The 14415-nt window shown below is 37.0% G+C and overlaps 1 protein-coding gene across 1 annotated transcript in view; it reads right to left on the bottom strand.

The window, feature by feature from the left end:
- The window catches only part of piezo1 (piezo type mechanosensitive ion channel component 1 (Er blood group)), a gene marked incomplete in the record, with an annotated part of 82062 nt that overhangs the window by 61847 nt on the left and 5800 nt on the right, over positions 1–14415 (bottom strand). Inside the window, 1 exon segment of the mRNA XM_014000710.1 lies at positions 12754–13251. Coding sequence (XP_013856164.1) covers positions 12754–12817 — 64 coding nt within the window.

Below are 14415 nucleotides of genomic sequence, written 5' to 3'. Positions count from 1 at the left end.
ACCCACATACTCAGCTCTACTGCTCAGCCTACAAATTCGTGTTCCTTACAAATGTGGCACCATTTAAAATGGAAATTAACAGGCTTCCCAACAAAATAAGATTTACTGCCAAGAAGCATTGTTACAACAAAGAAATAATCCACCAAACACAAATTTACTCACCAGTACTTTTTGTGACAAGTTTAGATTTTGTTTGATTACAATAAAATGTACCTGCATAAAATATAGAAGAATAAAAATAAATAGGGAAATAGCACATTACATTAATGTCAACGTTTAAACAAACAGCCAATACTGTAATTTCTCAGCATTAAATTATCTTAATTTAAAACTCTTGCATGAAAGGCAGTGGGTGAAATGCATTCTTTCACAGTTATTTTTGGTATAGCGCTTTGGCTAAAAATGTTTTATTGTAATTGTGCTTTAAAAAATCAACTAAGACTATTAATTACAATGTCATGAAGGCTGGTCAAAGGGAAATCGTGAAGAAAGAAACAAAAGCTGGATAATGTTCTTTGTTTACAACTAAATTTGTTGATCCCTGTAATAAATGGCAGTTAGGGCGGTGAGAAGGGGGATCTCATCAATGTTTGAATGTAAAGTGACTCGTAAATGCAAACAAGATTCAGTGGTTATTTCTATGTTAGCTAATAAACATGCAAAAAATTACGTATTTTGACAGCTATTATAAGGATTTATTATTTTTAAAGCACATAGGAATGAAAGGTTGGATCTGTGGCTGTTTCCTCTAAGGATATTTCTGTGTGAATAGTTTTGAACATGAGTATTATCTTTTTTTAGTCACATTTAATTGTATTGGCATCAATGCAGTTCTGGCTTCAATAGATTTTTAGTCCTTTCCTTTATTCTGTTGTTGCTCCAAGGATTAAACTTTGTAAAACAGATGTGACCGCCATTTATCAGCTAACTGCAGACACTACTGCACTGTTATTAATCTATAACAAAAATGTTACGTTTCAATGGGTTTTTATGCCTCTGAAGATGACAGGCGTCACTTGTTTCCTTTGTATATAAAACTGCTATGCCACTGATCAAAGGTGAACAATGCCTATAAAGTTCACTGAGCCACAACCCATATAGTAAATATTTAGATGAATTGTTTCTGTTCCCAACGGGACAATTATGATGTAAACTGAAAGCCAAAGGTTTCCCTGATGGTTACTAGTTCTCCCATCTTTCATATGTAAAGCTGTGAATCTCTTAGGTGACTGATGTTTTATGAAGACTTTATTGTTTTCTTCATTTCGTCTAAACTAATATCAGAATCAAAGTACTTCAAACAACACATCATTGCAAAACAGAATAGCTCATCTCTATGAAGATGGTAGGATAGTGGTTTACCAACAAGAACTCTCACTAATAAAGAAGAAATGGTTTAAATCACCTAAATTCAATCAACCATGAACTTTCTTCTACGTTAACTTCAGGTAATAAAGATGTAACTTTTAGCAGTAAAATATAAGGTTGTAACAATCAAACATTGATTCATAAATGAATTAATCATTTTCACTATTGTATAATGGTAAGGACAAGTATTATTAACCTTAAATGTGTGATTTGTTATACTGAATCATAAATTCAAAGTTTACCATTGATATAAAAACTATTACCATATTAAGTTATAAAAAATATTTTTTCTACCTTTGGTGTGCCCAAGGGCCTTGAGTTTGACACGTGCACTACAGCTTGGGACACAACCAGTTCAGTTCTAATAGAGGTATTTAGACTGGATTTTGTTGTTGTTGTTGTTTTTTAAAGGTGTTTACAAAAGTAAGGCTCATTCTTTACATACTGAGGTGTATGGAGTCATCCTACAGAATTGTGATGAGGCCTGTGTGTGTCAATCAAGGAGTTGTTTGTTCTTAAATTGACTCAGCAATTCCTTATAAGGATGGGAAAAAATGTGCTAATCCTTACCTCACTTTAAAAAACAGCTTTCASTGGTAAACATGTTTGTGTGTTTTAAAATACATTTCAGGRGTAAACTCCTTTACCATAGAAGGAATTGCATGTAGGTTGATSCTGCTTTGTTTACTTCAGGGTGTGGTAGGAGKTTATAAGAAGGGGAGACCCAGAAAGTTCTGGGGAGATCTTCACTCAATTGGCCCGAAGTCTCTTGATTTGGTTTAGGCTGTTATTCTGAATGAATCTCACTGTTCAAGAATAACTTTTGCCTTCAGAGTCATTTCTTTAAGCGCTCCATCACTGCTGAGAGTTTGAAAATACAGAAGATAGGTCATCATTAAAATACACTTCATTATCTAAACGCGTGTTCACAGATTTCTTTAAAAAGCCAACCACAGACTCAGATAACCTGCTTCTATGTAAGATTTGTCTCTTTGTCAGCTTTGTAARGTGAAAAAATGTTAGAAAATTTAAGATTTTGATTCGAACATAGGTTACTGTATATGTGATGCAATTTTTAAAAAAATCAAAGACTGTTTTGACTTTTAGGAAATAAAATGTGTAATTTTTCTTCAACAAAGTATTCAAAAGAAGCGGAAAAATATTTTAAAAAGTAAATCATTGGCGCATTTCGACATGTTCACACCTATGCTTCGTTATATGAACACAATTGAACAGGTAAATACAGGCATGAACCAGCTAAACAAAAAAATGTTCAGGGAGGGGCCTATGTGAAATTTTTTTTTTTAATGAAAGGCTTTTAATTTGTCTGAGTAGCAAGTTACTATTTCGTTAAAAGTTTGACTGAGGTCATCCATCGTCTTAAAGTGCCTGTGATATGCATATCCTTCAAATACAAAAGGTCAAATAAAACATCTTTATATTGAAGAAACTTGCTTATTATACACAGTTTTACCCATTTTATCACAAAACTGAYRTATTTTCTTTTGAACTTGGCTCAGTCAAAGTGAAACAGGAAGTGACATCAAAGGAGAACTCTTAAAGAAAGGTTAACTCTGGTCTTTGTTTATGGAAACATTATTATTTGAACCGACTCTTCTTCATCTCTCTGATAGTGACTCAAAATAATCTAAAGAAACATCAGATTCTTACAGTTTGTTAGTTATTCTAGCAACGCTCGAACGTTCAGACATTCCCCTTTGACATCACTTCCTGTTACTTCATATGAGCATATCTCAACAACTGTTCATCTCAGCAGAGTGATTTCTTTTTTTGCAATAAGTTATTAATGTTATCTTTCCAAAAATGCAGTTATATTAATTACATACATTTGATGTTAGAGGCACTTTAAGTTATGATAAAGTTAATGTTGACATTWTGGGAAGTAGCTTGGCACCCTTACAAATCTGTTCAGAAAATTTCTAGTTTAGCTCATTATTTGTCCTGGTAGTCCTATGAAACACACAAAAAAAGTGTTAAAAACCTGCTTTGCTGAACGTAAAAGTACTAATTCTTGCAAGAACATGAATAATCTAGTAGCAGCACATTTTGTTGAGATGAACCATCCCATTTCCTCTCTATGGTAGGCTGTATTGATTGAGAAAGTTTCCCTTTCTCCTTGAGGAGGCAACTTGGATGTTTTCCTCTTAAGAAGGGAACATTATTGGATTGACCATTTAAAAACTCTCACCACATGGTTTCAATATAGCTTTTCATCTAAATTTATTTATATTTTAGTATTATCTAAATTGAGACGCAGATAGTTCATGTGAAGTTATTTATACGGCTTTAAATATTGTGACACCTTATTTTTTCCCTATTTACTCAACATGTATTTTGGTGGGGGATTTACTATGTAACGTACGACATTTTGTTTAGATTTTTTGTGTGTGTGTGGTTTATTTCACTATCTTTAAATAATACATTTCTCTGTAATGATCAAATCCTTCTGAATGTTTTTTCCCCTACTTTAAAAGAGATGATTAGTCAAATCATCCCAGCCAACTAAGGCATCCTCTTGAAGCAGCAGAGGGTAACAAAGTTCCTTTCTGAAGACAACACATGGCGCCTTTTCAAGGCGTGAGACAAACCAACCCAACCTAAATGGACATGGCGTCTGCTGTGCAAGGAAAGCATGAATTAATACGTAGCATCTGGAAAGATATAACTCAGGAGGACGTCTCCACACTGAAGGGTAGAGAGAAATACCACTCGGTTGTGTTTTATCTGTTCTGAGAACCACAACCTCTTGCAAGTCAGAAAGTCAGGTCTTTTCTCCATCAAATGTTCCAGCAAATCAGACATATCTGAAGCAACAGTGTCCACATGTCCCCTGTTCTCCATTCATGTCTGTTCAAATCTGGACAGAGGTTTGTGAGATATTTTGCATTCTGCACGTTTTACTTGTTTAGGGCCAGACTAACTTTTTTTTGTTTCTATTTGTTTAGTTATGAAAATAAACTTCAAATATTATATGAAAAAGTCATAATATGACACAACATGTCCATTTTGCATTCCTAGGTTAACTTTCACCTGCTGAAGCAGCCGGCAATTACTTTTTTGATCACTGTTAGTGTCATATGTTTCCATCCACATTACAACAAAATCCATTAATGCAGCCATTAACTGCAATGCCACATGGCTTCAATTTATCATATGAATCAAATGCCACAGTGCGTTGGATCCCCTGTTGTACAGCCGAGGTCAGAGACGCCGTGCTCACTGGAGTTTCACTCCCTCTGGACCTAAATGACCACCCTTTGTTTCCTGAGAAACAACAAAACCTCCTAAGACACTACCAGACAGCTCCTCTTCCAAAAAAGGAGCAATTTCTTCCAAAGCTGTGTGGTTCTTTCTTCGAAACACACACAGCCRTTTGCACAATTGTTTCAAAGTCCTGTTAACAATTTTGATGCTACTGTGTTAAAAGATTAAGTTTTTCTTTATTTGTAAATCCGACACCAAAATATACCTTCACAAGGTGATCAACATTCTGATTTTAATGCAGATGTAAGACTGCTTTTTTGTGTAGGAGTTCTCATTATTTTAAACTATGGCATTCTCTTAATATTACCACTTTACTCTGGTAATATTATGACTTTAATCTCATATTATAATGACTTTATTGTCATAATAATTCAAATTTATTCTGGTAATACAACTTTATTCACATATTACGACTTTATTGTATTATTTTGACTTTATTCTACTATGACTATTGTCTTAATATGACTTTATTCTCGTAATATTACGACTTTACTCTGGTAACATGACTTTATTCATATTTTACAACTTTATTCTTGTATTATTTTAACTTTATTCTAGAATGACTTTGTTCTCATAATTTAAAAAAACAAACAATTCTCTTAGTCTGGCCCTAATACACTGTTGAATGTTTCCCTGCTCCAACACACATTTCAGTTCTGTAACTCTTCAGGTTCTGCAGAAGCCTGTTCATCTCCCACTCATTCAGATCAGGTGTGTTAAAGAAGGTAAACAAGTAAAAATTCAGGATAGCGACCTACGAGGACCTGGACTACAAACCCCTGCATCAGTCTGACAATATAATTCTTCATTTTAAGGTGACTGGGAGGAATATGTGGAAGTCTAAAAATTACCATGAAAGCATACATGTCCAGTTGTAMCAACTTTCTATAAACTACACAGATTTTCCCCTATTTTGCAGATATACAGTACATATGTATGACCATTTAGACATAACCAGTCCCGATGATTTTATTTAAAACTCAGCTTCAATTTTATTTTAAAACTCAGAGCTTGTAGGACGTGAAAATAAATAAAATAAATAAATAAATGAATAAACAAATGAATAAAATTAAATAACCATCACCCAACTTGCTCTGCAGCAACAAATAAGTTACTCACCTCTCCTCATCCTTGATTTTGACATTTCCTCATCAGCGGCTGCCATTTTCTTTTGTGTATTTGTAACAATTTGGAACYACAAAAAGGTCTATWGCGCTGGTCACAACTTGTCTGCAAGAGTGTTTTGGAGTTGTTGGATTGTGTATTTTATTAGTTAAGTAGCTCTTTAGCTAAACACGCATTTCGTACACACGTGTTGATCCTTGTGATTTCTGTTGATTCACTCTGCGTGTAATGATTTATACATTTATATGTTCTTTATGTTGAAAAGAACAATAAAAATCTAAAACAATAAAAACTCCCAACATGATGATTACGCCAATAAAAAGACGACGTCGCGCAGTACACCCTGATTTGTCTTAGCTAATAAAGCAGTGGCAGTATGGCAGGCCATTTAAACATAAAATCAGCTTCACCACATTTATGTTCCAGATATCTGAAATTGTTTTATGACTGGACATATTGGGAGTTTAGTTGTGTACACTCAGAGATGAGAGCCCTCTGCTCCACATGTGTGATGGGAAAAATGAAGAGTATTTATTTCCCCATTGGGGATTATCAGAGTATATTAAATTTAAAAATAAAATAAAAATAAATTTTCTTTGCTTTGATGCTTTTATATTCACAGCATTCTTGATGGAAGCTAAACCTTAATTCTGATGCAACAGACTGTTAGGTTTTAACTAAGGAATGAACCCAAATCCAGATGGAGGTAAGTGTTTTAAGAAAAATATTTATTTTAACAAAAATAAAACAAAAATTTATCAGGGCAGCTAAATAAACAAAACTTAAAGAACGACAAGGAGAGGACGAGGAAAACCATAACAGTTAGTGGGGAAACCGAACAATGAACCAGAGGGGAAATGAAGGACACRACCAGAACATAAACAGACAGAGGGAGAGGGAAATTTACAAACACCTGGAGGGAGAATTAATTGTGGATTGCAGACAGGTGAGGATGGTTAACTGAGAATTACCTAGAAAACAAGCTGAGGAGAACTGAAAGGTGACACAGGGAAAAACACAGAACAAAACACACACACCCTCACACAGACTCCATAACAGACACTGCAGAAAGAGCAGATTTTTATCCTCTGAATGTTAGTTTTGTTGTTAAACAACATGTGTTGCAGTTAACCCAGTCAGAATGAAATATCTACAAGAGGGTGCATTAAACTCTGAYGGCGCTTTAAATTTTACACATTTCTGGTGTAAAATGTTGTTTCAGTGCTGAAAATTTGGACCGTTATGAACACCAAAGCAGAACATTTCACTCCTATGCCGTGTGTGTCGCACATGATCCAGTTTCGAAAATATCACGTTTAAGACAAAGACGTCATTTCAAGTCAGGATAAGAAAGGCTGAGGAACTAGTCACCCGTCTCCAGGAAATGTAAACATTGTCCACTAAACAGATGGAAACATGAGTCTGACAACATCTTGGCAGCTTTACTTCCTCTGATTCATTACAATAATATGAAATGTGTAAACACTGCAGACATGTACCATATAAAAACTCTGGTAGAGTACAAACTCTCTGTGCTTATTTTTCTGTCTCATAYGTACAAAAACCCACAACCTCAGCGTGTTCGTTACAGTGTCATAACGCGAGTTTGTGTGTGTGCTCGCAATCAAAATGTGTCAAATTGGTTAGCCACGTGTGTTTGGGCTTCACACAAACCTTCCTTTTTCTCACCACAGCACAGCGTAACAAAACAAGGCAGCACTGATATGACCTTAAAGAAGTAGCATTTATTAAAGGAATGCATATCGCTCGCAGTGATGCATGCCAGATTTTTAAACTTACAAATAATCTCCTGCTGAGGCTGTAAATTAGTTTTAGTCCAACGTTGTACAGTACAGTATATTATGTTATGCATGATCTCAGGTGAAATGATATCTCATGAAAAGAGTATGTTTTGAGGATGACTCTCAGCTACCAACGTTCCCAATTTTAGCTCAATATCAGCAAAGTCGACTGAGTTGTAACCTTTTTTGTGTTTCCTACATTCAGAAGGCTGTGGCGGCCATCTTTAATTGGACTGGCTCCTAAAGTCAATCAGTTGTAGACGTACATCCACTGATTACTTTCTGAAGGTTTTATTAAAATCCATCAAGCGGTTTGCAAGACATTTTGCTAACAGACAAAGTTGTTTTCAACAATTAAAGTCAAAGTTTAAAATAAAAAACAGATCCTGCACAAGCAGTTAAGAGTTCAGAGCATAAAATGGAGATAATGCTCAGCTACTACCACAGCAAATCTTAGCTCAGTATCTGTGAAACTAACTGARTTAGAAACATATTTGTGTTTCCTGAAATCAGTTAGCTGTGGCGGCCACCTTGGGTTGGGTTGACTTCCAAAGTTAACCAGCTACAGATGTGCATCCRGTGATTACATATTCAGAGTTTCATTAAACTCTGTCTAGTGGTTTGTGAGATATTTYGCTAACAGACAAAAACACTGCAAACTAAACTGGGCAAAGAAAAACTCTCTGTGCTTATTTATTTTAATTCACATAATCAATACGTGAAAACAAAGCAGAACCCCGTGGAGTRAGGGACGTTAGTTTATGATTTTTGTTTGGAAAGTTTTCGCTCCCAAGAGCTTTTTCCCCATGAAGCTTCGACAAAAACACCCGAGCAGTGATTGTCTCTGTGCAGAGAATAACCGCTCAGCGTGTCACATTGACAGGAAGTGAAAAGAAAAGGCTCGACATTTTTCCACAGCTTCTCTCATTTTACTGCCGGGTGTGCCACTTCACACAACCACAGGAAGCGGTACCGTTTAAAGAAGAGTGTCAATGAACACCAGTCCGAACGATTGTCGTCAGGTTTTAGAGCAGAGGAGCCCAAAGTGGGGCCCGCGGGCCAAGTTTGGCCCGCCAAGCCATTTGATTTGGCCCACCAACARTTGCAAAAAGTTACAAGGTTGTAAGCTGTTATCCTATAAGTAGAAACACAGTGTTTCCATTGGTCAAATGACTATATAAAAGGGCTGYWGTGAAGGTRGTTTTCAGTCATGGTGCTGACATAYCTTTTATTTATTAGGATTAAACACGAAACGACAACAAGAAATATTTAGATCAGATTTAACYCCGCATGTAGATTTGCACACTTCATAAGGCCACAAAAACTCATATTTCATCAATTTATGAAATGTCCCATGAGCCTTTGCTACTTGAGAGTATGACAGACTTTCTCCAAGTGCACAGACTAAAACAAAAGAGGGCCATTGCACAGCTTAATCGTTAAAAATAAAGGACTTTACTTTAAAAAGTATTTGTATTTCATGTATTATATAACTGCATTAGGCCCGCAGCCATGGATAGATTTTCATTTTGGCCCCCTCGGGGAAAATGTTTGTGCACCCCTGTTTTAGAGGAAAAATATGACAGAGGAGCCCTGAAAATTCTGCAATAAAAATATTACAACTTTTACTTTAAAAATGTTAAAACATGACAAAAACAGAAAAAAATATGCATGAAAGGTTTTCAACTGGTGAGAGGTCAGTTTGGCACCTGGACTCTTTTACTATGAAGCCATGATGCAGTAGCAGTTTAGCATTGTCTTGCTGAAATATGCAAGACCTTACCTCATCATCTGAATGGGTGTCAGGATTTGTGTTTTGCTCAGTTAGTTTTTTTTTTTAATTCTTTGAGTTGTTTTTATATTATTCCTTTCTTTGGTTATGTGTTCTGTTACTCTGTTTTTGTTTTCAGTCTTGTTTCTCCCGTCAGTCACTACTCCAGGCCCCGCCCACGCTCACCTGATCCCCCATCTCCACAGGTGTTTCTCATTGTCTGCTTGTTAGTTTCCCCACAGCAGTTTGCTTCCTCATGTTTTATGTTGTAGAGTTATTTCCCCCGCAAGCACCTTTGAGTTTCTTTAAGTACCTTTTTGCTGCCACAACTTGCAATTTTTGGTATTAAAAGTCTTTGTTTTTACCTTCGTATCCCTGAGYTTCTCATCCTCCACTTTTGTGTCCAACTTTGCGCAATTACAATGAGAGCATGAGCGTCTAAAACTTATATATACCACATTTATGTGTTTAATGCTAAAGGTTTAAACCCTAAAATCATTCATGAAGTTTTCACTTTTTTTTTGGCTAGTGTATTAAAATAAATGTCTACACTTTTTTCATATATAACTGAAATAGTGTTGCAGAGGAGGAAAACCTTTTTCTCATCTTTTTTTTTTTTGTTTTTGCCTGTTAACTGCAGAAATGGAAAGAAGACGTGGACATTATTTGCACGATTAGCATGCTCAATACGACCAGATGAGCTGCTCCTCGAAGCTATCCATCTAACACGCACACAAGTGTGTGTCYCCAAAATAATGTTCCCCCACCAARATGTAAACTGCAAATTAAAAATCCAACAGTCTGTTTAAAATTAGGTATTAAGATTTAATATTTARGCTTTGTAAGCTACAAAAAATGGGATGTCACGTGTATGCATAAATATGGTACTATTCTGCAATGATGGGGTCTTTCCAGATGTGTAATGGCATTAATGCATCTCTATAACATCAGAGAAGCAGACTTTGAGCAAAGTGCTGACAAACAGTCTGGATGGCCCCTCTCTTCTTTTGTACTGAGGTCGTGGTGCTTAACGTTTCCATAAAACAATTTTACACTTTGATCCAGAAAAGACAGCTGTGTTTCTGTTTTCTTATTCTTTGCATGATAGAGCTTTAACTGGCCTTTGTGGGTGGCACAAACTGTGCCCGGAGGCGATGGTTTGTAGAAAATGCCAGCTGAAGATCACAAGCATCAAATCTTCACTTTTAGCACCCTAAAGTCTTTTGATGACACKATGAACTGTGATGATGGGATGTTCAAAGTTCCCTGTTTTCCATGGAGGAACATTACTCTGACATATTTACGTCTGAGAGACGCAGCCTCTGTAAAACCAACTTTTTACACCCGGGCCCTCTCACTGACCCGCTGACAATTAACTCAATTATTTGCTAAATATTCCTCCAGCTGTTTGTTATTAGTACCTCTTACTTTTTACAGGCGTTTATTGCTGCTGTCCCAAAACTGCCATAAAAACTCCGTTTTAAATGTTTTTAACTACGTTCCGCTGTGAATTAAATATGGGTCTATGAGATTTGCTTTTGTTTACATTTTACACAACATTCCAGCTCTTTTGGAACTCGGGGTTGTTAACGTGTTGTTTGTGCACACCACGCGTGGTTTTTTCCAAAATTTTCCACAAAATCTGTTGGTATGCACGATGTCAGAAACAATTACATTTATCTCTCTTTTTTTTTCTTTTTTTCTTTTTTTTTTGGTGTGTGCTTCATTGCAACAACAAACAAGTCTGAAGATACCGGCATGTTAAAACTCGCTGAGCTAAATTCACTTTTGTGCAACACTAAAACATCCAGGCAAGGGAAAAAGAGAAAAAAAAAGAAAACTCTTGAGTGTTGTTTTAATGTCTGTCTTGGAGTTAATGTAACCCTCTGCGATGCTATTCGTCTCTGTAATTTCATGAGTCACTTAAAGCTGGCTCAGTTCTGCTCTCCCAGACCCACATGGATCGAGGCTCAGTCGGTCCGCACCTTTTCCTCTGCTACTGGACCTCCTGATGTCGAGCTGCAAAAGTATTCACACCCCCTAAATATTAACCTAAGCTGAGCATCATCTTCAACACATCCAACCATGATAAGTTTGCCKAAATGATTGGTATTACTATTAGAATCAACCCTGTCTGTTAGCAAAATATCTCATRAACACCTACACTGATTTTAATGAAATTCACAGAACATAATCACTGGATGTGCATCTACAAAGGATTACCTTTTGAAGCCAGTTCAATTTAAGCTGGCYGCCACAGCTAAACAACCTTAGCAAACACAAAACAAGCTTGAAGTCAGTCAAGTTTATAGATAATGAGCTGAAGTTTGGTGTGTGTGGTAGCTAAGAGTCATCCTCAACACATGCACGCTTATTACGCTATACCTTCCTATAAATCTTCAGTTTTAGCAAATAAAATAAACCCTGTCTGTCTGTTAGCAAAATATCTTACGGAGTATTGCACCGATTTTAGTGAAACTCTCAGGATGTCATCACTGAATGCACATCTGAAGATGATAAACTTTTGGAGTCAACTCAGTTTAAGAAGGCAGCCACAGATAATTTCAATTCGCAAACACAAAACAGAGCCTGACTCAGACAGTTTGACAGATACTTCCCTAAAATTTATTGTGGTAGTAGCTGAAAGTGATATCCAACATATAATTCAAGCTCTACTCATTGTGCAACTTTTTTCTTTAAAAATTTGGTAATCAGTTTTAGAGTTAAGGTACTGTCTGTCCGTTAGCAAAATATCTCATGAATCAGTGGGTGGATTTTAATGAAGCTGGGAGTAATCCCCCACATATATGCCAATCATAAGATCTGACAATACACTTTTTAAAAGCTCCACCCTTAATTTAACTTAATTAATCTGGAGATTCACCTTTGTGCAGATCCATTATTTCTAATTACAAAGATCATTTAAAAATCCTAGTTGTGAAGCAAATAAACAAAAAAGGGGAAATGAGGAGTTTTGTATTTCAATGATGCAGGTGTGCTCACCTGATRCATTTCCAGTTCAACTTTATTTTTAGTTTCACCATATTTTCCTTTAATTGCGCAGTCTCACCGCAGAAGCCAAATCTGACGCAAACACCAAGTCTGTGCTTCTATTTTAAACAGACTTAAAGTTTAGTGTTGAAGCCCTTTGCGCGTTTTATGTAACAGTGTGGGCATAAAATCCCGAGCTGAAACAAAGAGAGCTCCTGGAAAGCAAACAAACAAAAAGTTCCCGTCTTTGCTGAAAAGTTCGTCCAGTTCAGCTCCTCAGCTGCTCCTGCAGCAGCTCAGTCACCACCCCGCTGCGAGTTTCAGCGCTCACGTCAACAGAAAAGTCACTCCGTGTCGTGAAAATTGTTAATTTCAGACAACCCACAGACAATAAAAACGTAATGATCTTACCTGTTAATAAGGTGGACGGCAGCAGGATGCAGTAAACCAGCCACACGATCACCTGGAGATCCATAATCTGCTCCGTGTCCGATAATTAGCGATGATTGGATCGTTTTAGCTCCTCGGATAAGATGGGATGATTAAACATGGCAGTTCGTCAGCTGCCCTCATCGTCCTTTACCCCCACTGAAAGTTTTCGTTCCTGTCGGCTGCTACTGATCCTCTGGCTCGGTTCGGTGCTGCCCGGACGGAGCGACGAGGGAAACTTTTCGGTTCATGTCGTCCTCGGGGCCCGGAGAAGGAGCGAGGAGAGCGCGCCGAGCCGAAGGTGGAAAATGTGATTCACATGAGCGAGTTGTGAGGGGCGTTCATAGAGGAGCTATTCTGCTGCTGCTGGTCACCTCCCTGTTTCATACATGCCTCTACTGTAACTGCCACTCACAGCTGGAGAACCGGGCTCTGCTGTAGAACTTTCTGCTCGACTTCTGCCGCAGCAGAACCGACACGTAAACATCAGGTCTGTATCCAGCGGTGTGTCGGGCTGACTTTCAGGTTGACGTTTTGCCCGCTTCGTCGCTTTACTGTCTGTTGCTAAACATCTGTCTTGATGCCACATTGAGCGTCTGCCACACCTGACGTCAACGTTTAACCACGTGTGACCAAACAGCGCCCCCTCGTGTCCACATCGAGTTCTACAGGCTGCAGCCAGGCGTGGGAGTCCGCCATATTGGAAAGAGCGACTTAACATGCTTTCAGTTTTCAGTGACCTTTCTGCTACTTTTATCAGGGCTTTTGCGATGTTTACCTTTTACAGTTTTACTAATTTTAGCTTTTAGTAAGCATATTACTAGATGTTTTGTTAGTTTTAGCTGATGGTTTACTTTTTAGTCAGTGATTTGCTACTTTTATCTTTTGCCTATTTTTTGTCCATTTTGGCTTTTAGCATTTATCTTGTTTTAGCTTCTTTTTTTCCTTTTAGCAATGATTTTTCAGGAGTTTGCTTTTAACTAGCTAATGCTAGACCTTTTCTAGTATTAGCTGATGGTTTGTTTCTTTTAGCTAGTGTTTTGCTACTTTTTTATATTAAATTTTTTTTTTGCTAATTTGGGATTTTTGCAAGTGTATTGCGTGTTTTAGCTTCTACCATCCTACTTTTAGCTTCTAATTAGTTTTACTAGTTTTAGCCTTTAGCTAGCTTGCTGTTTCTAGCTGCTAGTTTAGACTTTTAGCTAGATCAGAGGTGCCCAAAGTGGGGCTCGTGGGCCAAAATTGGCCCGCCAAGCCATTTCATTTGGCCCACCAGCAGTTGTCCTGGTTATTAGTTTGTAATCTCCTGTCCTATTCAGAAACACTATATTTCCACTTTTCAGACTATCTGCTGAAGTCAGATAGTCTTAACTCRTGGTACTCACTTTATCTTTGAATTATGTTAAGATTAAATATAAAATATAAGTAACTACATGAGACATTTGGATTAGATTTAAGCACACACCTTATACCATACTCAAATTTTAATTTGTGAAAAGTCCCATTAGCCTTTGCTGCCCGAACATATGTTGAATTTTCTCCATGTCCATGGGCTGAAAAAAAAAAAAAAGAATGTGGACAACTGCACTGGCTGCTAGCTTTTTCACAAAAATAAAACAACTTTACTTAAGAAGTATTTGCATT

Source organism: Austrofundulus limnaeus, unplaced genomic scaffold (assembly GCF_001266775.1).
Source record: "Austrofundulus limnaeus strain Quisiro unplaced genomic scaffold, Austrofundulus_limnaeus-1.0 Scaffold0, whole genome shotgun sequence".
Taxonomy (NCBI): Eukaryota; Metazoa; Chordata; class Actinopteri; order Cyprinodontiformes; family Rivulidae; genus Austrofundulus; species Austrofundulus limnaeus.
The sequence above is the reverse complement of the archived record's forward strand: the minus strand, read 5'-3'. Positions and strand labels throughout refer to the sequence as shown.